General features: G+C 46.3%; 2 protein-coding genes across 2 annotated transcripts in view; one reads left to right on the forward strand and one right to left on the reverse strand.

Moving 5' to 3' along the window:
* The first annotated feature begins 562 nt into the window (after positions 1-562).
* Positions 563-22,692, forward strand: NANS (N-acetylneuraminate synthase). The gene is made up of 6 exons (XM_081238252.1): positions 563-787; positions 6,785-7,000; positions 16,721-16,820; positions 17,640-17,794; positions 20,413-20,679; positions 22,462-22,692. The coding sequence occupies exons 1-6, from the start codon at positions 656-658 to the stop codon at positions 22,669-22,671; spliced, it is 1,080 nt and encodes a 359-aa protein (XP_081094378.1). The 5' UTR covers positions 563-655; the 3' UTR covers positions 22,672-22,692.
* The window catches only part of TRIM14 (tripartite motif containing 14), a 28,808-nt gene continuing 24,325 nt past the window's right edge, over positions 22,582-27,064 (reverse strand). Inside the window, 2 exon segments of the mRNA XM_081238253.1 lie at positions 22,582-22,603; positions 23,848-23,930. The gene's annotated coding sequence lies outside the window, so the exon portion shown is untranslated.

Consider the following 27,064-nt stretch of genomic DNA (forward strand, 5'->3'; position numbering starts at 1 on the left):
CAGTGAACTTTTTGAACTTGTTGCCTCTCGTATAATAGTACTGGCAACCACTTATTGAAAGCTTACTACAGGCCAAGTACTGTGATTAGGGCGTTCTATACATCATCTCACGAACCTTAAGAGGTGGGGTCTTTATAATCTTCCCATTTCAGAGAAAAAGGAAAATAAAACTGAGAAAGACTAAGGTATTCAGGATCAAGAGCTGGTTAGTGGCATGGGCTGGGCTCGAACCAGCTCTGTAATTCTAACTCCAGAATCCGTTTTTTCCATTACACTGTAGGGCGCGCACTCTCTCCACGCCGAAGGCACCCAGCCGTCAGCCTCCTTCGGGGAATGTCTGCTCATGGGTGAACGCAGGGACCCCCGGCCGCCAGAGGTCACGCACGCCTCCGGCTATGAGCCGCAAGCCCAGCTCCCGAGAAGTTCACTGGGCTTCCTCTTCCCGCCGCACCTCTCCCCTAGAGGGTCGCTCCGCCCCCTGACCTGATTGGCTGTCTGGAGCGAGGCGGCGCTCGAGGATTGGCTGCGCGGTGGCCGCGGGCTGACGTGGCGAGGCCGGCGTGTGGGCTCGGCTGGGTGCTGACCGAAACGACCAAGGCGGCGGCGGCGGCGGGACTGTGACGGGTGGTGTGGCGCCGAAGCGCGAGCCGCTGCCATGCCGCTGGAGCTGGAGCTGTGTCCCGGGCGCTGGGTGGGCGGGCAGCACCCATGCTTCATCATTGCCGAGATCGGCCAGAACCACCAGGGCGACCTGGACGTGGCCAAGCGCATGATCCGCATGGCCAAGGTGAGGGGACTGTCTAGAGTACCCGGGCGCCGAGCGGGAGGCGGGGCCTGGGGAAGACCGGCCTGGGCAGGGGTGGGGCAGGGCTGCGCAGAGCTGGGGCCATCCTTCCTCTGCCTCTCGGTGCCCTGCATCCGGCCTGCCGTCCAGCTCGCCGAATCCATTTCCAAACGTTTCGAATCCTCTTCATCCCTCCGCCACCATCCTGATTTGTTTGCATTACTGCATCTGCCCCCGCCCCCCTTACTCCCACCTCTCTCGCTCCCTTCTGGTGGCAGAATGATCTTTCTGAAACACAGATTTGATCAGCCACCTGGCACCTTCAGTGGCTTCCCACTGCCCGCGGGTAGAGTCGAGACCCTTTAATAAAGCCTTCAAGACCTTAATGACCTGGCCCCTTCTTGCCTTTTTTTTTTTTTTAATCTCTGACATCTTTCAGAGACAGTGAATTACTTCCAGGAAGTTCCTGAAAATTGCTGTTGTCTCTCTCACCTGCCATTCCTTGTACTTAACTACCTCATAGAGTTGTGAGGATTAAATGAGATAACTCGTGTAAAGCTCTTAGTACAGTACTTGACAAATAGGACTCAATACATGTTGGTTATTAGTGATATGATGTTAATGAACATCTATGCTCCCTCTCTGGATACTTTCTCCAATCCCTCCCTGCAAAGCTGGGCTCCTGTAATTGTTCCCATCGAATTGTATTGTCACTGTCTGTTTAAACTTCTCTCTTAGACTGTGAGCCCTCTGAAGGGGAGGCCTGTCATGTTCTTCATTGTGACCCCGGGCCCCACCATAAGTCTGCGCTGTGATTCCTTGGTTTAGCGAGAGCTCACTCCATCTTTTTTCCTTTCACTTCCCTTCAGTCAGTGCTATTCACTCAGTCATTCATGATTAGGTTTTCTGTTACTCCAGGACTAACTCTGCTTTTATGGACGCCTACTGAATCATAAAAATACTTTTATTTTTAAATTTTATTTACTTTTTCATTGAAGTATAATTGATTTGCAATAACATTGGTTTCAGGTGTACAACATAGTGATTCAATATTTTTATAGATTATACTCCATTTAAAGTTACTGCAAAATAATGGCTATATTTCCCTGTGCTGTACAATACATCCTTGTTGTTTTTTTAATTTTATACATAGTAGATGGTGCTTCTTAATCCCCCACTCCTATCTTACCTCTCCCCCTTACTTCTCCCCACTGGTAACCATTAGTTTGTTCTCTAGATCCTTGAGTCTATTTGCAACCTAAGTGTCCCTCAACAGACGAATGGATAAAGAAGATGTGGTTGATATACACAATGGAATATTATTCAAGCATAAAAAAGAATGAAATTCTGCCATTTACAACAATGTGGTGGGTGGACTTGGAGGATATTATGCTTAGTGAAATAAGTCAGAGAAAAACAAATACTCTATGTTATCACTTATGGAATCTAAAAAATAAAATACCTTTAAAGAGTAACAATTGCTAACATTTTTGAACGCTTACTGGGCCAAGTGCTTTAAATGCACCATCTCATTTAATTCCTACAACAACACAGTGGAATAGATGCTGTTGGTCTCATTTTAAAGGCTCAGAGAATTTCAGTGACTTGTCTGAGGGCCCACAACTAGTAATTCATGTATTTCAGAGCTTTGCTGTTAGACACAGGGCTCCAGCCTTTGTACTGTAACATTGTTTTCTAGGGGGAGACTTCGGCTCTTAATTTAGGAAACAACCTTATTTTGGAGGTGTCCACTCTGAATGCTGAAGTTGTAAAAATACCTAGAAATAGTGAAGCCATAGAAACAAAGTTATAGTGGTTCTTTTCTTCTTCCTGTTTTAATTGTGAAGGATAGTATTCCCCGGGGGAGGAGAATGAAGAGTTTGAGGTTGTGTTATAGTGGAAAGAGCGCTGGACTGGAGTCATGATACCATTTACTAGCTGAATAATCTTGGGCAGCTGGATAATCTTGGTCTTTTCCTCTCTAGGCTTCAGTTTCACTTGTTTTATAATATGTATGTATCTTTATTTTTAAACTTAAAGCAATGGAATCTTTTGAAATCCTTATATTTTAGGATTTTTTTTCTTGCCAAATGGAGTCACAAGTTTAGTTATCCAGAGTATATTACATACAAGCTGGCTTGTTCATGTACCATATCTGTTTACAATATTAAAAGTTGAGTTCTGTCAACTTGGAAAAAAAACGCACAGTATAAGAGCTGTGAGTTGATTTTATTCAGTGTCATACTGAGGACTATAACCAGGGAGACAGCCTCTGAGAAACCGTTCTTTAGAGGTGAGGAGGGAGGTAAGTATATATGTGATTTTGATGAAGGGAGCCTGTAATCAAGCACACATCTCTGTGGAAGGTTGCTGCTAGTCATGAGGAACAGATATCTTAGTTAATGGTTTTAGTGCTTTTCTAAGTGTGGGAAGATTCAGGAATCCAGGTTCATAAAAAATTTCTCCTACAAATACTTCACTGTCTAAAGGCCTGTTCTGCCAGTTTTCCTGGAGCACAGAGAGCCTCATTCCTGATCTCTACCCTGAATTACTTTCAGGATATGTTGAAGGTCAGCAACTGCAGTGGCTAGTGACTGAATTCTTGTAGAACCAGGTGGCAAGTGACCTTCTTTAATTGGCAGTTCTTTCAATTGTTGACCAAAATAAAAATGCGCAACAGAAGAGTTGTGAGCTAAGTTTTATAGTGAGGACTATAGCCCAGGATACAGTCTCTCAGTAGATCTGAGAAACTGCTCCAAAGAGGTAGGGGAGGAGCCAGTATATATATGGATTTTTTGGCTACAAAATACATGTAATCAAGCATGAGTCTTGGTAAAAAAGTACAGCTAATCACAAAGAACAGATATCTCAAGTTAATGATTTTAGTGCTTTTCTATGTATGGGAAAATGCAAGAATCTGGGGTCATTTAAGTTTTTCCTGAAACATGCATCTTAACTATCTGGGGGCTTTTTTTTTTTTTTAACATCTTTATTGGAGTATAATTGCTTTACAATCCTGTGTTAGTTTCTGCTGTATAACAAAGTGAATCAGCTATACATAAACATATATCCCCATATCTCCTCCCTCTTGCGTCTCCCTCCCACCCTCCCTATCCCACCCCTCTAGGTGGACACAAAGCACCGAGCTGATCTCCCTGAGCTGATCTCCCTGTGCTATGCGGCTGCTTCCCACTAGCTATCTATTTACATTTGGTAGTGTATATATGTCCATGCCACTCTCTCACTTCGTCCCAGCTTACCCTTCCCCCTCCCCATGTCCTCAAGTCCATTCTCTATGTCTGTATCTTTATTCCCGTCCTGCCCCAGGTTCTTCAGAACCAATTTTTTTTTTTATATTCCGTATATATGTGTTAGCATACGGTATTTGTTTTTCTCTTTCTGACTTGCTTCACTCTGTATGACAGTCTCTAGGTCCATCCACCTCACTACAAATAACTCAATTTCGTTTCTTTTTATGGCTGAGTAATATTCCATTGTATATATGTGCCACATCTTCTTTATGCATTCATCTGTTGATGGACACATAGGTTGCTTCCATGGCCTGGCTATTGTAAATAGAGCTGCAATGAACATTGTGGTACATGACTCTTTTTGAATTATGGTTTTCTCAGGGTATATGCCCAGTAGTGGGATCGCTGGGTCGTATGGTAGTTCTATTTTTAGTTTTCTAAGAAACCTCCATACTGTTCTCCATAGTGGCTGTATCAATTTACATTCCCACCAACAGTGCAAGAGGGTTCCCTTTTCTCCACACCCTCTACAGCATTTGTTGTTTGTAGATATTTTGATGATGGCGATTCTGACTGGTGTGAGGTGATGCCTCATTGTAGTTTTGATTTGCATTTCTCTAATAATTAGTGATGTTGAGCATTCTTTCATGTGTTTCTTGGCAATCTGTATATCTTCTTTGGAGAAATGTCTATTTAGGTCTTCTGCCCATTTTTGGATTGGGTTGTTTGTTTTTTTGATATTGAGCTGCATGAGCTGCTTGTAAATTTTGGAGATTAATCCTTTGTCAGTTGCTTCGTTTGCAAATATTTTCTCCCATTCTGAGGGTTGTCTTTTCATCTTGTTTATGGTTTCCTTTGCTGTACAAAAGCTTTTAAGTTTCATTAGGTCCCATACGTTTATTTCTGTTTTTATTTTCATTTCTCTAGGAGGTGGGTCAAAAAGGATCTTGCTGTGATATATGTAATAGAGTGTTCTGCCTATGTTTTCCTCTAAGAGTTTTATAGTGTCTGGCCTTACATTTAGGTTTTTAATCTATTTTGAGTTTATTTTTGTGTATGGAATTAGGGAGTGTTCTAATTTCATTCTTTTACATGTAGCTGTCCAGTTTTCCCAGCACCACTTATTGAAGAAGCTGTCTTTTCTCCACTGTATATTCTTTCCTGTTTTATCAAAGATAAGGTGACCATATGTGTATGGGTTTATCTCTGGGCTTTCTATCCTGTTCAATTGATCAATATTTCTGTTTTTGTGCCAGTACTATATTATCTTGATTACTGTAGCTTTGTAGTATAGTCTGAAGTCAGGGAGCCTGATTCCTCCAGCTCCGTTTTTCTTTCTCAAGATTGCTTTGGCTATTCGGGGTCTTTTGTGTTTCCATTCAAATTGTGAAATTTTTTGCTCTAGTTCTGTGAAAAATGCCATTGGTAGTTTGATAGAAATTGCATTGAATCTGTAGATTGCTTTGGGTAGTATAGTCATTTTCACAATGTTGACTCTTCCAATCCAAGAACATGATATATCTCTCCATCTGTTTGTATCATCTTTAACTTCTTTCATCAGTGTCTTATAGTTTACTGCATACAGGTCTTTTGTGTCCTTAGGTAGGTTTATACCTAGGTATTTAATTCTTTTTGTTGCAATGGTAAATTGAAGTGTTTCCTTAATTTCTCTTTTAGATTTTTCATCATTAGTGTATAGGAATACAAGAGATTTCTGTGCATTAATTTTGTATCCTGCTACCTTACCAAATTCATTGATTAGCTCTAGTAGTTTTCTGGTAGCATCTTTGGGATCCTCTATGTATAGTATCATGTCATCTGCAAACAGTGACAGTTTTACCTCTTCTTTTCCAATTTGGATTCCTTTTATTTCTTTTTCTTCTCTGAGTGCTGTGGCTAAAACTTCCAAAACTATGTTGAATAAGAGTGGTGAGAGTGGGCAACCTTGTCTTGTACCTGATCTTAGTGGACATGGTTTCAGTGTTTCACCATTGAGAACAATGTTGGCTGTGGGGTTGTCATATACAGCCTTTATTATGTTGAGGTTAAGTTCCCTCTATGCCTACTTTCGGGAGAGTTTTTTTGTGGGTTTTTTTTTTCTTTGCGGTACGCGGGCCTCTCACCGCTGCGGCCTCTCCCGCTGCGGAGCACAGGCTCCGGACGCACAGGCCCAGCGGCCATGGCTCACGGGCCCAGCCGCTCCGCGGCACGTGGGATCCTCCCAGACCGGGGCACGAACCCGCGTCCCCTGCATCGGCAGGTGGACTCTCAACCTCTGCGCCACCAGGGAAGCCCAGCCCCACCCCCTTTTTTTTTTTTACATTTTAAGAGGGAAAAGTAGAGCAGAACCCCCATCCCCACCCTTTTATTCCTTTGAGACTTCCTTGTTTTTCCTGTTTCTCTCCTTTGGGAGTTCTTAATGCGTCTGTCAATTGATGTTTTTTTTTTTTGCGGTATGCGGGCCTCTCATTGTTGTGGCCTCTCCCGTTGTGCAGCACGGGCTCCGGACGAGCAGGCGCAGCGGCCATGGCTCACGGGCCCAGCCGCTCCGCGGCATGTGGGATCTTCCCAGACTGGGGCACGAACCCGTGTCCCCTGCATCGGCAGGCGGACTCTCAACCACTGCGCCACCAGGAAAGCCCCCGATGTTATTTTTAAAGATAATAATTTCATAGCAGTTGCCCCAACACTTCTCTTGTCTCTCAGAATCTGTGCCGGGTCATTAAAGGACCCCTAATGTGTGTTGCAGGAGTGTGGCGCCGACTGTGCCAAGTTCCAGAAGAGTGAGCTGGAGTATAAGTTTAATCGGAAAGCCTTGGAGAGGCCGTATACTTCGAAGCATTCCTGGGGGAAAACGTACGGGGAGCACAAACGCCACCTGGAATTCAGCCACGCCCAGTACAAGGAGCTGCAGAAATATGCCGAGGAGGTTGGCATCTTCTTCACTGCCTCCGGCATGGATGAGGTGAGCCCTCTGCCACGCTGTTATTTGCCATTTTAGCAGACCTAGGGGACATCAGGTAGCCCTGTGGCTTTGGCTTAGAGCCAGCTGTGGCCCTTGCTCACTTTAGACTTTTTTGTGCTTTCTGGACCTAGAGTTCCCCATAGCATTAACAAGATAAATGCCCAACTAAACAGGAGGCCAGGGGGATCAGAGGTCCAGTGACGCAGAGAACCATAGTTTTCAAAGCAGGCTGTCTCTGGGAGTAGGGGCCAGCCACCCTGGAACCCCAGAGTCCCTCAAACCTGTGGGAGATGCCCCATTGGGCCAGTTTTCTCCCAGTGGAAAGTGGCCTGGACTCCGGAAACCTCAGTTCTGACAGGAGTCCTCCCCTTGCTGAGTGGCCGTGGCTTATCTGGGTGAGGTGGCATTGCATCATTCAGAAGGCAGTAGCACACAGGATGGCCATGCTGACATACTGGAAGAGCCCAGCTGGTGCCAGGTCTTGGGTCCCATCTGCTCTGTGACCTGCCTCAAGACTCCTTTACGTGCTCTTTTTTCAAATATAAAAATTTTTTTAATTATAAAAATTATACAGTGTTATACAATGTCACAGGAAGTTTAGAAAACAGAAAAAAAGGGAGAAAAACTGACCCATAATCTCTATATGGCAGCTCTTTTCTTTTTTTAAAATCAATTTATTTATTTATTTATTTTTGGCTGCATTGGGTCTTTGTTGCCGCGGGCGGGCTTTCTCTAGTTGCGGCGAGTGGGGGCCACTCTTGTTGCGGCGCACAGTCTTCACATTGCTGTGGCTTCTCTTGTTGCGGAGCACTGGTTCTAGGCATGCGGGCTTCAGTAGTTGTGGCACGCGGGCTTCAGTAGTTGTGGCACACGGGCTCAGTAGTTGTGGCTTGAGGGCTCTAGAGCGCAGGCTCAGTAGTTGTGGCGCACGGGCTTAGTTGCTCCGTGGCATGTGGGATCTTCCCAGACCAGGGCTGGAACCCATGTTCCCTGCATTGGCAGGCAGTTTCTTAACCACTGCGCCACCAGGGAAGCCCCTGGCAGCTCTCTTTATATATTTCCTCCTGAAATTGTTTTATATGCATATTTTATTGCCTAGTTGTTATAGTTGTGAATGTTTAGTTCCGTGCATGCTTTTCCCAGTTAATATTATCTACAGTTTTTACCCATATCTTGTTTTTTTTTCTCAGCTTTGAGATATAATTGACATGTAGCTCTCCATATCTTGTGCTGAAAGTTATTAATGGCAGTGTAGTATTTCTTTTGAGGATTTATAATGTATGTAACCATTTCTTTATGTTTCAACATGAGGTTATGTTTTTACTTTCAGTTTTTTGTGCTTACAAATAATGCTGAGATGACCATCTTCTTTCTGTGTTTTGAATTGTTTCCTTTGCAGTAATGGATCATTAGATGAAACAACATTTTAAAGGCTCCTGAAACACTTAGGATTCTTTTAGTCAACTAGAATATTTGAAGGGAGCCCAGTTCCTTCTCTAGGCCTCTGACCTTTTGTGTCACTATTCCAACCCTAAGATATGTCTGTAAATTGAGTCAAAAGAAACGTAACTCTAGCCTAAACCATTGGTAGTTTAAAAAAGGGGGGGGAAGCAGAGAACCTAGGTGTCTGTGAAACTTGACAAGTCCAGGCTTCAGTTCCGTAGCCCACTTACAGTAATATATCTTATCCCTACTATGTCCCATTTTGCAGATGAAGAAATGGAGACTCATAGGGGCCAGGAAGTTTGTACAGTGTCACACAGCTGGGAAATGGGTCTTGAGGGCAGATCTGACGCCTAGTGCAGTGTGCTTTCTGCGGTCCCTCAGCTGCCACCTGGCCGTCCGTCTGGGTGTGTGTGGCTTCCCAAAGCTCAGGAGAGGCTTTGGGCTTCCCCCCTGCTCTTCACCACTCTCGATGTTGGTGGCTGGAGAGTCTTTGGGCCCAAGAGATGCCCTGGGAAAAGGGGACATATTTTTAGGAAAACCTATCTGAAGTGGTTACTGGGCATTTTTCTGATCCCATCTTAAATAGTACCTCCTCAGGAAATTCTTCCTGTGCCCCTGCTGGGTTCAGGCCCCTCCTTCTGTTGTGTTCTCCTGGTTTTCTTTTTTTTTTTTAATTAATTAATTTATTTATTTTTGGCCGCATTGGGTCTTCGTTGCTGCGTGTGAGCTTTCTCTGGTTGTGGTGAGCAGGGGCTACCCTTCGTTCTCATTGCGGTGGCTTCTCTTGTTGCAGAGCATGGGCTCCAGGCGCACGGGCTTCAGTAGTTGTGGCTCACAGGCTCCAGAGTACAGGCTCAGTAGTTGGGGCACACAGGCTTAGTTGCTCCACGGCATGTGGGATCTTCCTGGACCAGGGCTCTAACCCATGTCCCCTGCATTGGCTGGCAGACTCCCAACCACTGCCCCACCAGGGAAGTCCTGTCTCCCGGTTTTCTTTACTTCCATAATTACTGCTAACTATTGCTCCTTTCCACCAGGCTGTTAACCCTACAGCATCCCCAGTGCCTGGCACGTAGTAGGTGCTCGGGAGATGTCTGTTGATTGAATAAGTAAATAAGCGAGCCAAGCAAAAGAGAGGGCTGATGGCTTTTATCAGATCCTTAAAGGATCTGTAAATCAAAAATGTTAGACAAAAAAGATTGTGGGCTTTGGGATCTGAAAGACTTGGGTGTTTTTTTCTGGTCTTGCTATTAACTAGCTGAGTGATTAAAAGTAAGAATCTTCAACGTTTCTTGAGTGTTTATGATCTGCCAGGTTCTGTGCTAGGTATTTTAAATGTATCAGCTCATTTACTCCTCTTAACAACCCCTTGAGATAGGACAGTTATTATTCCCACTGTACAGATGAAGACGCTAGAGCACGGAGCGGGTTAGCTGTCAGTAGCTGTTGATCAGCAGAGGCTGATTACAACCTAGGCGACTCCAGAGCCTGCCCTCCTGACCATACTATACTCTTCTTGCATCCCTCGGGCCTGTTTCCTCATAGGTAAAGGGCAAGGGGGTGGATTTAAAATACCCAGAAGTGGACTTCCCTGGTGGCGCAGTGGTTAAGAATCTGCCTGCCAATGCAGGGGACACGGGTTCGAGCCTTGGTCTGGGAAGATCCCACATGCCGCGGAGCAACTAAGCCCATGCGCCACAACTACTGAGCCTGCGCTCTAGAGCCCGCGAGCCATAACTATCGAGCCTGCATGCCACAACTACTGAAGCCCATGTGTGCCTAGACAGCAAGAGAAGCCACCGCAAGGAGAAGCCAGAGCACCGCAACCAAGAGTAGCCCCCGCTCGCCACGACTAGAGAAAGCCCACGCGCAGCAACAAAGACCCAACATAGCCAAAAATAAATAAAATTAAATCTTAAAAAAAAAAAGTGATGATAACACCAAATTGTGGCAAGGATGCAGAGAAAATGGACTTCTCATGCATTGCTGGTGGGAATGTAGAACGGTACATTCTAGAAAATTCTTTTTTTAAAAACAACTTTATCAAGATATAATTCACATACTATACAATTCACCCACTTGAAGTGTACTGGTAGTTTCTTATAAAACTAGAGGTGCTCATCATGTGACCCACCAGTTGTCATTTGGTAATTTATCCCCAAAGAAATGAAAACCTATGTTCACCCAAAAATCTGTATATGAGTGTCCATAGCAACTTTATTTATGGTAGCCCCAAACTAGAACCCAAACTTTCTTTAGGGGATGAATCATTAAATAAACTGTAGCGTATCCACACCACGGAATACTACTCAGCAATAAAAAGGAGTGAAAACTGATAGCTGCCACAGCTTGGATGGATCTCAGGGATATTGTGCTGAGTGAAAAAGCTTCTCTCAGAAGGTTGCATACCTTACGGCTCTGCTTATTTAACATTCTCGGAATAACAATTATAGAGCTGGAGAGCAGATTAGTGGTCATAAGGAGTTAGGGAGGGGAGGGCTTGGAGGTTGATGTGGCTATAGAAGGGTAACATGAAGGGAGCCTTGTAGTGGTGGCATAACTCCGTATCGGACTGTGGTGGTGGTCCGCGTGAGTCTGGGCACGTGGTAAAATTGCAGAGAATTAGATACGAGCACACTCAGATGGGTACATGTGAAAATGGTGAAATCTGAATGAGATCGGTGGGCTCTATCAACCTTACCCTCCCAGTTGTGATATTACACTGTAGTTTTGCAAGATGTTACCATTGGGGGGAACTGTAAAGTGTACATAGGTTCTTTCTGTATTATTTCTTACAGCTGCATGTGAAGCTATAATTATCTCAAAATAAAAAGTTTAAAATCTAAAAAAAAAATCCTCAGTTAAAAAATTTTTTTTTCTTTTTTTTTTTGGTTGTGTTGGGTCTTCGTTGCTGCACGTGGGCTTCTCATTGCGGTGGCTTCTCTTGTTGCAGAGCACGGGCTCTAGGTGCACAGGCTTCAGTAGTTGTGGCTCGCGGGTCTAGAGTGCAGGCTCAGTAGTTGTGGCGCACGGGCTTAGTTGCTTCGCAGCATGTGGGATCTTCCCAGACCAGGGCTCGAACCCATGTCCCCTGCATTGGCAGGCGGGTTCTTAACCACTGCGCCACCAGGAAAGTCCCTTACCATATTTTAATTCAGTAAATATGAATAGGTAGAACCTGCATAAACAGAAACTCAGTAGAGTCCTCAGTACTAAGAGTGCTCTCTAGCGCAGACTCTTGCTGGATGGGCCCGTGGTTAAGTGTACAGACTCCGGGGTCACATTTTGAGTTTGAATATGGTTTTTTAAAATTTTATTTTATTTATTTATTTATTTTGCGGTATGTGGGCCTCTCACTGTTGTGGCCTCTCCTGTTGTGGAGCACAGGCTCCGGACGCGCAGGCTCAGCGGCCATGGCTCATGGGCCCAGCCGCTCTGCGGCATGTGGGATCTTCCCAGACCAGGGCACGAACCCGTGTCCCCTGCATCGTCAGGCGGATTCTCAACCACTGCGCCACCAGGGAAGCCCTTGAATATGGTTTTGCCTGTCATTCCTGGTGAGTCCAGGTGGAGGTTATTTACCTTCTTTGTGCTTCTGTTTCTTCAGCTGAACCCATCTTGTAGGGTTGTTATGAGGATTAAATGTGATCACCCATGTAAAGCGCAGCACACAGCCAGCGCTTAGCGATGTTAGTTACAGTTCAGGAAACAGCCTGGGCAGAGGATCAGGACATCCGGGTCCTTGCCTTGCTCTGTTCTGAGTTCATCTCAGTGTGAGCTTGGAAGAGTCGCTTCCCTGCTCTGGGCCTCCATTTCCTTTTGTGTGTGAACAAGCTGCTATCCAAAGGCACTCCCTGCTCTGTTGTCCTGAGCCAGCATAGAATCAGAGATAGTGTCACTAAGGTGACTTGGATCTGGGATGAGAACTTTCCTGTTCAGTCCACGTTTCCAGGCACCAGAGCTCCCGGATGTGGACTCTGAAGGGGTTGCATCTCCTTGCATCTGCTCAAGAAGTCACTTCTTTAGGTCTTTCACTCCCCGGTGGCTTCGAGGTGGGAATCAGGAGCAGGTGGGAGAAGGAGAGGAACCTGGCTGGGTGTTGGTAGCTGGGGCTGACTCTCCGCAGGTTCCCTCTTGGTTTCCCAGGAAGCACTTCTCTTTGGCGTATAAACGCGTGCTCTGCGGCCACCCTCTGAGTTCAGGTCCTGGTACTAGCACTTGATCGGTGGGCTTGGGCTGGTCATGTAGCCTCTTTGAGCCACACATGTCCAATCTGTAAAAACGGGGTAATTAAGATGCCCACCCCAGAGGCTGCAGTGAGGACCCAATGAGGTGAGTCTAGGAGGTGCAAGATCTGCACCCACTGAATGACAGCTGTTCTGTTGCTTAGAACCCTTTTCTCTGCTTCACACTAACCGGGCAGGGAGGCTCCTCTCTCCTAAGGATGCCGTTTGTTCCCCACTAGTCTCCTGACTGACCTGGGCATAGGCAGTAAGGAGAAATGCATTCTTAAGAGCCTTTGCAAGAGTTAATTTGCTTTGCCGGCCAGGTCCCTTTGCTGAACCAGCAAGTCCTGTCTACCCGGCTGTTGGAGGTGGGTTGGTTCCTTGTTCTGTGTTTACCTGGCAAGTATCTCTGAGTATTTACCCACCCAAACTTCCTCATGGACAGTAGGCATTTATTGAGTGCCGATTTTCTCCACTCTGTGTGCTGTCCTAGGGCATTCTTTGTGTGCTGAGGAAAGGTTAAGGCATGGTGGAACGAACTTTGTGAAGACCAAGAAAACTGCCAGGGCACACGGTCAAAACTGCACGGAGGCATGTGGAACTCAATTGAAATGAGCAGAGTGTCTTTGGTCAAAATAGAGGGTTCTGTTGAGAAAGCAAATGGGAGCCGTGACATAGAGGTGGCCCCTGGAGACCCATTCCGGCAGAGCTGCCCTGCCCTCCCAGCGCCTGCCTCCACGGTGCCCTCTTTCCTCCACCACCTCTGCCACAGGGCACCCCCTGCCTACGTCGTGGTGCACTCTGACAGGGCCACCGGGCTGAGGGCAGGCCCAGCCTTTATGGCTCCGTGCTTCCCCCCTCATCATTTCCTCACCCTGGGCAGCTCTCCAGCACCCCCTGTTCTCCCCAGCTCATCACCATGGATCCAGAAACCAAGGGGAGTGGAAGCAGCTCTAGAAAAATCCCAGCTCCACTCCTGTCGTTTCTGTTACCCCTTAGATCAGTGGGCCCCCAAACTTCTCATCGGACATGATGTGGAAAGGGGGTTCTGTGGGCACACATTGTGGGAAGGGGGTTCCTCATTAATTCATTAATTTAGAATCAAAGCCCCTTCCCCAAATAAATAAGGGTTCTGAGTAGAATAAGTGTGGGAAACACTGTAAAATAGCTAGACAATTGTATTACTGGGACCCTCTAAGGGAGAGTCTGACAATGCAGCATTTTACTCAAACCAGTTTGCTGGTGGGACCGTTTTCTGTGTGTTTAACCCAGTTGGATGCCCAGGGAGGGTCATACTCAGTTGAGTTCCTTTCAAACACACTCAGAAAGCCTTTGTGATGTGTGGGGTGGGAGGGAGAAGTTGTGAGACTGTCTGGCTGCATTGTACCCCTAGATGGAAGGAGGACAGACAGCAGCGTGGGCAGGGCTAGAGGAAGCCAGGGAGTCCACAGAGAGAAGGCAGCCACTGGCGCTGACCTAGCCTGAGGGGCCCTGGACACAGTAATATTGCCTCAGGATGGAAGGCTAGCATTTTCCAGATTGCTACTGAAGTTGGCACCGTTTGCAGAGATTAATCCAAAATGGCAGTTTTCTTTTTTTTTAATGTTTAAAGAATGCTTTCTCTATTTATTTTTAAAATTTTATTAATTTTTGGCTGCACTGGGGCTTTGTTGCTGTGCGCGAGCTTTCTATAGTTGCAGCGAGCAGGGGCTACTCTTTGCTGAGGTGTGCAGGCTTCTCATTGTGGTGGTTTCTCTTGTTGCGGAGCACGGGCTCTAGGTGTGTGGGCTTCAGTAGTTGTGGCTCGAGGGCTCTAGAGCGCAGGCTCAGTAGTTGTGGCGCCTGGGCTTAGTTGCTCCGTGGCATGTAGGATCTTCCTGGACCAAGGATTGACAAAATGGCAGTTTTCTATATGGCCACTAGATGGGGCTGGCTCCCCAGGAGGGCTGCAAAACGAGATGCACCTTTCTCCTCTGGTAGGAATTTCCCCTTTTCCTCACTTGAAAATTGTAGAGCTCCATGCAGATTTTACAATCAGTGTAGGTAAGCTTTTTAACAATTTTTTATTGCAATGTAGTTGCTTTACAATATTGTGTTAGTTTATACTGTACAGCAAAGTGAATCAGCTGTACGTATACATATATCCCCTCTTTTTTGGATTTCCTTCTCATTTAGGTCACCACAGAGCATTGAGTAGAGTTCCCTGGGCTCTACAGTAGTGTAGGTAAGCTTTTGCAAAGTGTGTTTTCTGCATTTGGCCCCTCCTTGCCCCTGCGTGCTCTGCACCTCTCCTGAGTGGGCTCATCCATCTCTTTATGCCCTTGGGGACTTTTTCATCATGAGCCATGCTCTCACAAATAGAGCATTTTACAGACGAAAACTTAGCATAGGGTTTTCCCTCTTAAAATAGAAAACACTCTTCATCTGCCAGATAGAGTGAGAAGGGTGGGAACATTAGACTTTGTTCAAGAAATATATTAAAAACAAATGTTTCTCAGTTCCATCTTAGGGCTGGTTAACAGTGTGAGAGATACGTACACAGGAGAGAGTGACATAGAAAACTGTGGAAGGGAAGAGAGAGACGAGGAAGACATAAAGCAGAGGGGGGGAAGGCAGTGGTGGCTTAGCACCTTGGAGGGGAGTGGCGCCTGGGCCATCCTGAGAGGTGTCTCTTAGACCGAGGGGGTTGCCTTCTGCCTTTGAACTGTTCACTGGCTGGTTGGTCACTCTGTATGAATCACCAGCAGCTCTAACCCCTACATTATTAGAGGATTAACATATGAGGAAAGTGATTCTCTGAGTGAGACCAATGATTGGAGTAGCTCATCACCTGCTGGGAAGATGGAAGGAAGCTCAGGCAGTCGCGGGTTGATTTAAAGAACCTGCTAGCAGAATTACCTTCTCATATTGTTCCTTAACACCCCCGAGCCCTTTGGATTTTCATGCTGGTAACCTTGCTACTTGCTACTCAGAGTATGATTCACAGAGCAGTAACAGCAGTGTTACCCAGGAACTTACAAGAAATGCAGACTCTCAGGCCCCACTCTAGACCAACAGAATCAGAATTTGCACTTCATTTGGGCAAGATCCATGGCAGGTTCGTGTGCCCGTAATGAAGCGTGAGAAGCACTGACCTAGCTAATCAAGTCTTCCAAACTTACTTCTGAGACTCAGCCAACATTTTAAGATAGATGGAACTTAGATATTGGGAAACGTTCCAAGACATTGATTCGCCCTACTTCTGATTTTCAACTTCAATTTAAAAAAAATAGTAATGAAAACAGTAATAGTAATGTAAAATTGTAATTTTACAGCAAATTGAGATTTTACTCTTAAAACTTGTGGTCCACTGGTTCCTTCAGCAAGCATTTGCTGACATTTGCCAATTTCCTGAGTGTTACTGATGAATCCCAGATAAGGATGGTGAAGGGCCCTAGAGAGGTAACCTCAAACAGTGATGTTGTGTCCAAAAAAGTGACTGAGGTTCGTTTTTTCTGTGGGCAGCATAGTTTGAGGTCTGAAAGGGCTTGGGTTTGACGGGCCCTGCCAGCTGTGGATCAGTGTGTCAGGGCTAGGCCATCAAACGCTCCACTTTTTCTATTTCTGGCAAGGATTGAAATGGCCTCTTTTCCGGCTGTTCGGTCCTGAGGAAAGGATAAGGCCTTTGAGGGACTTTCACTTGCTCACTGCCTGCTTTTCTGGGTCAAGATTAGGTCATGACCCTTTTTCGTTTGTTTACTGGGGCTCCAGGCCCCTGGGGAAGGAAGGTCCGGCCAGGGTTCCGATTATTTTCCAGTTTCTCGTACGTAGCCAGTGTGTGCCAGCACACAGTGTTTGTTGGACAAATGGATGGGTGGATATGAATGACGGAATGTTTGAATTTGAATGACATGACTGATAACAAATCTGTGTCTGCTTTCGTGTTGTCGAGAGAGTCCCTCTTGCTGGGCAAAGAGGGGTTTTTCTCTTCATATGTGGCTCCTCGCCTGTCTTGAGGACAGTGATTTTGAACAGTCGTGAAAAGGAGCTCCCTCTTGGATTTTTGTAGATGGCAGTTGAGTTTCTGCATGAACTGAATGTTCCATTTTTCAAAGTTGGATCTGGGGACACTAACAACTTCCCTTATCTGGAAAAGACAGCCAAAAAAGGTGAGTGTTGAATTTTTGTCATACAATCTGAGTCCAGACCTTCCTGTTTTTACCCCGCTAGTAATAACCCACTAAAGGAGTCTCCTGAAGACAGATTTTCCAGACATTCCATTTTTCAGCCTATACTCCCACTTTTTCATGTGCTGACTTGAAAGGAATGAAACATAAGACAGTTTTTAAAAGGATTTTTAAATTAAAATTATTTTTAATTTCTAAGAAAATATTTATATAAACTTAAGGATATAACAGTGTGTGTAAACCTTCTTGGAGGAAGCTGACTTTGAGAAGTATTCTGTAGGTAAAATATCCAACCTCCGCACATCACAGTTCGTAAAGTCGTTTTACAACATGAGTGATCTCATTTGATCCTCATGACAACCCTGGGACTGAAGCAGCTCATATGATGACGATGCTTTCTACTTACTTCACTGATGAGGCATCTGAGACCACACAGCTAGGACGTTGGCCGCCCCAGGCCTCACACTCTTGAATCTGGGGCAGTGCTCACCCTACCACACTGTGCAACCTCTTAATCCAATGAGATGCTCATCTTTCTCTAAAGAGTGTGAAATTCCTCTTAATTGGGTTCACTTTGCTGAACAATGTTATGGGTGGGGGTGAGGGGAGTCTACGTTTCCCGTGGTTGAGGACAGGAACCCACCAGGCTCACCTCTGTTCCCCCACTGTGGCTGGCACAGTGCTTTAAGAGATGTTTGCGGGATTCAGTAGAATGATGAAACCAACAGCAGGGGTGTGCTTAAGGGAGAGTCAGAACCCCTAAAAAGAAAGTGATGATGGTGTTGGTGTTGGGTCCCTCAGGCCGCCCAATGGTCATCTCCAGTGGGATGCAGTCCATGGACACCATGAAGCAAGTCTATCAGATTGTGAAGCCCCTCAACCCCAACTTCTGCTTCCTCCAGTGCACCAGTGCATACCCACTCCAGCCCGAGGACGTCAACCTGTGCGTCATCTCGGTGAGCCCGAGGGGAGGGCCCTTGTCTGATTGGGCCATTTGCTGTGGGGAAGATGCAGCCCAAATTCTAACCAGTCTTGACATGCTTCGTATTCGAACATCCTTCGACGATCTTGCTGTTGCAGAATCAAATTAGAATCAACTATGCAGTTAAGGAGTCAGATACATTCTAAAGATTACAAATTACGTTTTCTTAAAACCAACCTTAATTTCTCTCATTATAAAATTTAAGGGGGAGTCTTCATAATTGTCCATATACATTTTCTTTACCTGTGTGTATTGGCCATCAGCGATCCCTCTTCTGTGAATCGCTGGCTTTCTTAGTGAGTTGTGGGTTTGTTTTTGTAAAATATACATATGATTTACCATCTTAACCATTTTTTGGTGTCCAGTTCCGTGGCATTAAGTACTTTCACATTGTCGTGCTACCATCGCCACCATCCATCGCCAGGACTTTTTCATCTCAGAGTCAAACTCTGTACTCATTAACACTAACTGCCCATTTCCCCCTCCCTGAGCCCCTGGCAGCCATCATTCTATTTTGTCTCTATGAATTTGACTACTCTAGGTATCTCAAATAAATGGAATCATACAGTACTTGTCCTTCTGTGTGTCTGCTCTCACTTAGCATAATGTCTTCAGGGTTCATCCATGTTGTAGCATGTGTTAGCATTTCATTCCTTTTTAAGGCTGAATAATATTCCATTGTATGTATGTACCACATTTTGTTTATCCAGTCATCTGTTGATGGACATTTGGCATGGTTCCACATTTTGGCTATTGTGAATAATGCTGATATGAACATTGGTGTACAAATACACCATTTTTCTCCATACTGACAAACAAAATACCCATTTTGTTTGTCAATGGGGGAGGGAGAAATGGGCATTTAGTGTTAATGAGTATAGAGTTTGACTCTGAGATGATGAAAAAGTCCTGGAGATGGATGGTGGTGATGGTAGCACAACAAAACCATTTTGGGATGGTTCCACCTTTTGGCTATTGTGAATAATGCAGATATGAACACTGGTGTACAGAAATCCGTTTTTCTTGATATTGAGTTGTAGGAGACCTTCTTGAAACTTCTGGCTTTTCCTGCTCTCTTTTACCAGCTCTCTGATTCTGAGTATCCTTGAGGGTCAGAGTTGTTACAGTGACAACCTTGAGAGAGCTTTCTCTCTCCCAGCGTTCTGTCTGTTCCACTTCAGTTGGTTTACAGGTGACGAGGTCCAGTCCTTACTTGGCCTGAGATCTCACAGCATCCTGGTGGCAAAGCTGGAGTAGAATTGTCTCTTATTGTCTCGGGCCATCTCTATCAATTCCTCCTGGTAGCTCCCGAAACATAATTAATTGGAAATATATAGGTGTGTAATTATCGTGCAAAAAACATTATAGTAAGAGTAGTGGAATTCTAAATATATACACACACACAATCCTGATACTGCAATTAACCAGTTTCCCTTTTGTATTTTTCTTTCATTACCGTATATGACGTTCTGGGGTTTTTTTCCCCCCCATGATTATATAAGCTCTTATACACTTTTCTAAAGAGTCTTCATGTTTAACTTAAAAAAAGAAATTAACCTTTTTTGAAATGACACTACTCTCTTTTTAACTAAAGTTTCTGTCCCTCCCAGTTCTGTAGTCTTTTCTCCATTTCTAGCTCATCTCTAAATCATGTTTTTTAAATTTAAACATGGTTTTAAAAAAAAACTCAGCCCTGAAATATATAACGTACAAAGTGAACATCCTCTGTAATCCCATCCCACAGAGATTACCATAATTAACAATTTAGTGTGTCTGACGCCAAATATTTTCCTCAGTTTTCTTCCTTTGTGAAGTGTGGTCCCCATATCCCTTCCGTCCCCACCTGAGGTATGCTCACATCCTCTCTTTAGAGCAGGGCACCATCAGAGTTAAATTGCCAGCCTGCCCCCCAGGCCCAGCCCACCCCCGTCACAGCAGGGTGAGTCCTCCGACCTAGCAACCTGCACTTTTTTGTCCATCACACACCCTTAAGCCTGGTTTTCAAGGCCTTTGCCACTCAGCCATCCTTATCTTCTATTAATTCCCATCTGGGTCTTTCTGCTGTACTTAAGCTTTCTGGTCACCCTCACTGACAAGGCTCACTCCACTCAGAATGTCTTTCATCACATCCAGTGAATTATAGATAACCAATTAATTAATTATTTAGCATTCCCACCAAAGGACTGTTTTGAGATTGGGCTGTATATATTATTGATGGTGATATGTGTGCATATAGCATACTTGCTTTCAGCAGCTCAGGCTAATTAAATGTGAAAGATGCTTTTTGAATGGGTTTAGGCATTCGGTTATAGTTCTTATTCTTCGTGGTTTGCGCAGTATGAAACATTCTTCAGATGTGTTCCTGATAACAGCAGCCATTATTTTTGAGCATTTACAGTGTGCTGAGTGCCCTCCACAAGTCCATAGCAGCTCCCACCAGGTACTGCTATCCCTGGGAAGGAGAGCCTCAGAGAGCCTCAGAGGCTTCCTGGAGCTTACTGGGCCTCAAACTCAGATCTGCCTGACTCTGGAATGTATGCAGAAGGTACCACACTATTTAACTTTTTTTTCCTCCCTTTTTCTATTTTAAAGGAATATCAGAAGCTCTTTCCTGACATTCCCATAGGGTATTCTGGGCATGAAACAGGTATAGTGATATCTGTGGCTGCAGTGGCTCTGGGGGCCAAGGTCTTGGAGCGTCACATAACTTTGGACAAGACCTGGAAGGGGAGTGACCACTCGGCCTCGCTGGAGCCTGGGGAGCTGGCAGAGCTAGTGCGGTCCGTGCGCCTCGTGGAGAGGGCTCTGGGCTCCCCGACCAAGCAGCTGCTGCCCTGTGAGATGGCCTGCAACGAAAAGGTGGGTTCTTCTGTCCTGCCGGGCGCCACTGTTGAGAGGGGCCGCATGCACTTACCCGAGAGGTAGTTGGTACCAGCCCTACCTGAGGCCAGGCCAGTGGAATGATGCAGGGATGTCGCTCGGAGCCTATGAATTTTGGGGGGTTCATATTAGCAGCGGGAGTAACTGGTTATTTAAGGAACTTCAGCTGTTTCTCTGGTTCCCTGGCATCATATTACAGTTTTCCATTAAGTCTCTGAAGCCTCTGGCCCCAGTGCTCCAGACCCCGGGTAAAGGGGGGGTGGTATCTGGGGCCCCTCATGAGGCACGCGGGTAGGTCAAGTCTGGGGTCCCGTGGAGTAGGTAATCCTTGAGGGATATCCAGGCAGAGGGGCCCCGTGAGGCAGTGGGAGGAGGGCCTGTGATATGTCAAGGCATCCCTAAGCGTGGGAGGCATTGGATGGATGGGGGTGGGGCTTGTCACGGGGTTGGTGGGGGATGGCGCAAACGTTCCCTCAGGAGCAGTTTGAGCTGTGCAGCGTTAACCTTAAGACAGAGGGGACGGGGAGGCCCGCGAACCCTGCCTGGCACACTGACTATCTGGGCTTCCCGGAAGCCATGGCCTATACCTGGCTCAGCCTCTGAGTCTAGAGCCAGGCGTCCCGGGGCTGCCAGGGAAGCAGACACTCCTCAAACGCTGCAAGCTGTCTGGGCCGAAACAAAGATCTAATACCAGGCCTGCTAGAGGAGTGCTCTTTTATCCCAGTGGGGCCTACTTGCTGCCCTCAAATTAAAGATGCATATACACCAGGAAATTAAAATCACAGTAAAAAGAAACAAACTACCTTATACAAGAAAAGGGGAGAGAATTGGCCCAGAAACTGTAATGAGAGTTATAGCAGTTGAGCACTTAATTTGGTTCTGAGCCTCCTGGCTCCCTGGGCAAACAGTGAGGTACCAGAGGATGCAGAATCTGATAATCATCTGCCGACAAACCTTTTGTCCTGGCATAAATTCCAGAACTGATTCCTTGGCCCTTACCTGGAAGATGCAGAGTATTGGACCAGATACTTTGTTGAAAAGCATCTATGGACAAGACCTAGAAACACTGGTCATGAGCTTCAGGTCTCCTTCGTTCCCCTCACCTGCCCAGCCTATCTGCCTCTTCCTAAGAGGCCCCCTTCCATACTCAGCGTCTGTGTGCCCTCTGTACTGCTACTGTACTGAGCAAGGAGGACACAAGGTTTGTGTCCCTCAAGCAGTGGGCCAGGAGTCAGGAACCCCAGGTTCTCACCTTGGCTCCTCGCAACCTTGGCCAGCTTACCTGCCCTCCATGGACCTCCGTTTCCCCATGTTTAAAATGCGATGCTGAACTGGATGATGACAAAAGCAATCATAATTTTTATTTACCGAGAGCAGTCTATGTTCCACGTAGGTTACATACATTATTATCACGAATCCTTGTAGTCATCTGACAGGGTAGAGACACTGTTATTTCCCATTTTACAGAGAAACTCAGCCACAGCTTGTACCCAGCTGCCTGGGATTCGGATCTGGCTCTCTTTGGCTACATAACCTGAGTCCTTTATTATAAAGGCCTCTCCTCTGAGTCTCTGAGTCCACCCTACACTGGCCGAGTCCCTGCTGTGTGTGAGATACTGTTCTAGGCACTGAAGGGGGAAAACAGAGTCCCTGCTATCCAGGTAACCTTGTGCAAGAAAACCGATCAGGGACCTTGGGGATAAAGCAACGTGCGCTAACTATTTCTGTGAGGCTGGCACTGAGTCTTAATTTTATCCACAGCTGGGCAAGTCTGTGGTGGCCAAAGTGAAAATTCTGGAAGGCACCATTCTAACACTGGACATGCTCACTGTGAAGGTGGGTGAGCCCAAAGGCTACCCTCCTGAAGACATCTTCAGTCTGGTGGGCAAGAAGGTCCTGGTCACTGTGGAAGAAGACGACACCATCATGGAGGAATCAGTAGAAAATCATGGCAAAAAAATCAAGTCTTAAAATAAAGTGCCATTCTCTGAATTCTGGATTGCCTTGCTGGTGCCGTCAGGTGCATTTGGGTGAGGTGGGGCAGGAGTGGTGGTCTCTAGGGATCTGGCTTTCATTCACTCCCCACCCAGACAGCACACATTTAGGGGCCAGGCCTTGGGTCAAGCCCGTTGGAGGGATACAGAGAGCAAATATGGACGGCCTCTGCCTCAGGTTGGCTGGCCCAGAAGGGGCGGTGGGCTCAGAAACATCTCATCACTGCCCAGTGGCAGTGCAGGTGCAGAGGAGTGAGTGCTGGCCGTAGGGGCCTCTCCTTGCAGCCTTCCTTCTTCCTGCCTGCAAAACCAACCCTAATGACCCCAAATATCTCTTCCCTCCAGCTTTCTCTCCTTACCCCCTGCCCGCCCTGGGATTGAGTCTAGTTAGCTGTATAGCCATCACTAGGCATTAGAGAAGGGGTTGGCCAAAGTGTTTTGCAGGCAGAGGATGCCAAAGCACTCATAGCTCTGAGCAAAGAGAGGGAAAGGGCATTTATTCCTTCTTTAAACAAATATGGAGGGCCTACTATGTGCCAGGCCCTGCTTTGGGGCCTGAGGATACAGCAGTGAATCGCTTCCTTATGGGACTTCTGTTCAGATGGGGACAGATGCTCCATAAACCAGGAGCACAGTAAAGTAAACCACAGTACGTCAGAAGGTGACACGTGCAGTGAGGCACGTGAGGGAGCTGGGGAGTGTGGGGCTTGGTGTATTTGCAGCTTGTGGTGACTTGTAAGTATGCTGGTGATGCTGAAATCAGCCCTTCCACGATCCGTTGTGAAATTACAAACCCAGCTAACAAAAGTTCCTCACGGTTGGACCTCCTTGAACTGCAGCATGAACCCTTCACAGAGATTCCATATCACAGTCCTCTTTGTTCTTTTGAACCAATACTGAGATTAATGATTATTTTCAAATGTACTTTCAAATTCTTAATCTTTGTTCATATTTATTTGACCTGGTTACTTTAATTCCTCTTGATTCAAAGTGTATCTCGGAGTCTCTTTTTGAATGCGTAAATTGCCCTCTGAAGTTTCTTTACTTGTGAGGATAGGGCCTCCCTCTCCTGGGGATCCCCAAACAGTTTCTGGAAGGAGACTCGCGTTTGTATGTGTGGGTGGGGTGGGGTGGGAATCCGGGTCGTACTCACGAGAATCCATAAAATTGACGTGCTAGGAGCTGGAGTGTGACGGCATCCACTTCTGGCTGCTGTTCACTCCCTTTCACTTCTCCCTATAAACAGTCATGAGCAGACAATCAAAATTTGATTCCATAGCCTTTTTTTTCTACAAGAGCAGAGATGACATTAAATATCTGAGACCTCCTAACAAGAAGAGACTTAGTATGGTAGTAGACGGATGTGTTCCAGGGCCTGGGAAGAGGAGGTGGGTCTGAACGGAAGGGAGGGAAGAGCCTAGCTGGGGCTCTGGCTGAGAGCAGGCAGGCGGTTTCTAGCAGGGAACCCGTCAGTTGCTTCCAGGTCCTGTCAGACTGGAATGTGAGAAGGGCCCAGGCTGCTCTGTAGACCTCAGCTGGATTCCCCCAGAGGGCAGAAGCCAGTGAGGCTCACACCTGGAAGAGCCACTGAGGGCACAGGGCCTAACTCTGCCTTTTGGGTAGAGGATCGGGTAATGTGTTGGAGAGAACTGTGAAGAAGGGCCATCGTCTAGAACCCGCTTCCCATCAGGGCACATAGAGAAAATCACAGCCCGTGAATGCCGTGTGTAGGTAAAGTATGGGGCTGCCTGCAGCCAGGAGCAGCTGGCCACCTCATGCTGTGCCAGGCCCTGAGGGCAGGAGGATGGCTCTCTGGGCACAGCTCTGGCCTATTCGTACGTCCCTGAGCACCTGCCAGGAAGGAGGTCCAGTGCTGGGCCCACAGTGAGGCAGCAGACGGTCCCTGTTGGAGAATTCACAGCCTATTGGGTGCAGTTACGTCCACAAATAGTGCCCCCTGCATGTGTGACTTGCTGAAATGTTTTCCAAGAGTCATGAGAGCTATGGGAGTGGGGGTGGGAGAGGTGTTGGCCAGGGAAGCTCTCCTGGAGGAGGTGGCACTTTAGTTCAACCGTGCATGTTGAGAAGTGACTGAGGGAGGAATTGTGGGATCTGGGGAATGGGAAGTACCCTGTATGTTCAGGTGAAAGTTGGGCAGGGAATGGCGACATGGAGAGGAAGGAAGGGATTTGGAAGGTTGTCAGGAAGGAAGCAAGGGCTTAAAAGCCTGCTGACTTTGGACTGTGTTCAATTGGCAATGGGAAGCCATGGAAGGCTTCAGAAGAGGGCACGGTGGACTCAACCTTGGGCCGCACCCCTCTTATGCTTACCGTCCCACCTCGTATGCAGCTTGGCTTCTTGGGCAGCCTGTCCCCTCCTCATGGTATGGACTCCTGCCCACCATGCCCTGGCTGCACTGGGCCACCTCTGTGTGCCCTCTGCTAGGCTGTGTCTCCACCAGGCTATCATCACTGTCCCCTTCTCCCTGGCAGAGAGGAACTGCAGAAACAGAAGATATCATGCAGTAGACAAGAAAGGGTCCCTGAAATCTCTAAAAATTAGTAAGTGACCACAAATGGCTTCAATGTTGATCAAAAGTTGCCCAAAGTTACATATTATTATCTTGGATAGGAACAGCTGGGAGGCAGAATTTGTTGCCACATAAGCAAGAAGTTCTAACGTGAATTACCTTCAGAAATAGTGAACTCCCCCCATTACTAGAGATGTTCCATCAAGGACCAGCTGACTAGAGCAAGAAAGTTGTGGAGGGGCTGGGAAATGAGCAAGGCCCCGTCCAGGCCTGGGTGCCGTGTGCTTGAAGCAACACAAACTCCCAGTGAAGAACACGGTTAAAAGGGACGGTACTCATATTTTATTAAAACCACATCTGCAAGCAATTTGCTCTTATCGATAAGGAAATTTCTATAGATTCAAGTCTGAAAGAGAACAAGTGATCAGTACCATTACAGACATGGACCCCAAGGAAGCTCAGTCCTGTGCTGAATATTCACGGAGGCTCCTGATACTACCAGATGGCAGCTAGGAGTATCGGCTGTCTCAGCACTGTGTCAGGCACAACAGGAACTCCACTGGGGATGCTGATAGGTCCTGGCATGGTACAGTACTGTACAGTTTTTAAGGCAAGTTCATATCCTCTGGGCTCATTTGAGCCTCACAGCACTTGCAGGTAGGGTCATTAACCCCATTTTACAGATGACGCCCCAAGGAGGACAGTGACTAGCTTGAGGTCACGACTGTGTACCAAAACTGCAGTTTTCGTCCTTTATAGTCCAGCTCTGACTCTGCTACATGAATCCCAAACTCTCAAATCTCCCTCTGGGTGTAAGACCTCATCTCAGAGCCCATGGAAGGTAATCCAAAGGTAGACTTAAGTCCCACAGAGTAACCGGGCAAAAGCAAAGCATCACAGGCCTAAGAAGAGAGGGGCCATCTCCAAAGAAGATATAGAGATTGCCAACAAACACATGAAAGAATGCTCAACATCATTAATCATTAGAGAAATGCAAATCAAAACTACAATGAGATATCCTCTCACACCGGTCAGAATGATCATCATCAAAAAATCTAGAAACAATAAATGCTGGAGAGGGTGTGGAGAAAAGGGAACACTCTTGCACTGTTGGTGGGAATGCAAATTGATACAGCCACTATGGAGAACAGTATGGAGGTTCCTTAAAAAACTAAAAATAGAACTACCATATGACCCAGCAATCCCACTACTGGGCACTACCCTGAGAAAACCATAATTCAAAAAGAGTCATGTACCAAAATGTTCATTGCAGCTCTATTTACAATAGCCAGGACATGGAAGCAACGTAAGTGTCCATCAACCAACAACGGATAAAGAAGATGTGGCACATATATACAATGGAATATTACTCAGCCATAAAAAGAAATGAAATTGAGTTATTTGTAGTGAGGTGGATGGACCTAGAGTCTGTCATACAGAGAGAATTAAGTCAGAAAGAGAAAAACAAATACTGTATGCTAACACATATATATGGAATCTAAGAAGAAAAAAAAAAAGGTCATGAAGAACCTAGGGGTAAGACGGAAATAAAGACACCTACTAGAGAATGGACTTGAGGATATGGGGAGGGGGAAGGGTAAGCTGTGACAAAGTGAGAGAGTGGCATGGACATATATACACTACCAGATGTAAAATAGACAGCTAGTGGGAAGCAGCCACATAGCACAGGGAGATCAGCTCGGTGGTTTGTGACCACCTAGAGGGGTGGGATAGGAAGGGTGGGAGGGAGACGCAAGAGGGAAGAGATATGGGAACATATGTATATGTATAACTGATTCACTTTGTTATAAAGCAGAAACTAACACACCATTGTAAAGCA

The sequence above is a fragment of the Mesoplodon bidens genome (assembly GCF_964165515.1).
Source record: "Mesoplodon bidens genome assembly, chromosome: 6".
Lineage (NCBI taxonomy): Eukaryota > Metazoa > Chordata > Mammalia > Artiodactyla > Ziphiidae > Mesoplodon > Mesoplodon bidens.

Coding starts and splice junctions, on each gene's coding strand:
- NANS (XM_081238252.1), top strand. CDS start 656: ATGCCGCTGGAGCTGGAGCTGTGTCCCGGGCGCTGGGTGGGCGGGCAG. Junction 788..6,784: donor GCATGATCCGCATGGCCAAG/GTGAGGGGACTG, acceptor TGTGTGTTGCAG/GAGTGTGGCGCCGACTGTGC. Junction 7,001..16,720: donor CTGCCTCCGGCATGGATGAG/GTGAGCCCTCTG, acceptor GGATTTTTGTAG/ATGGCAGTTGAGTTTCTGCA.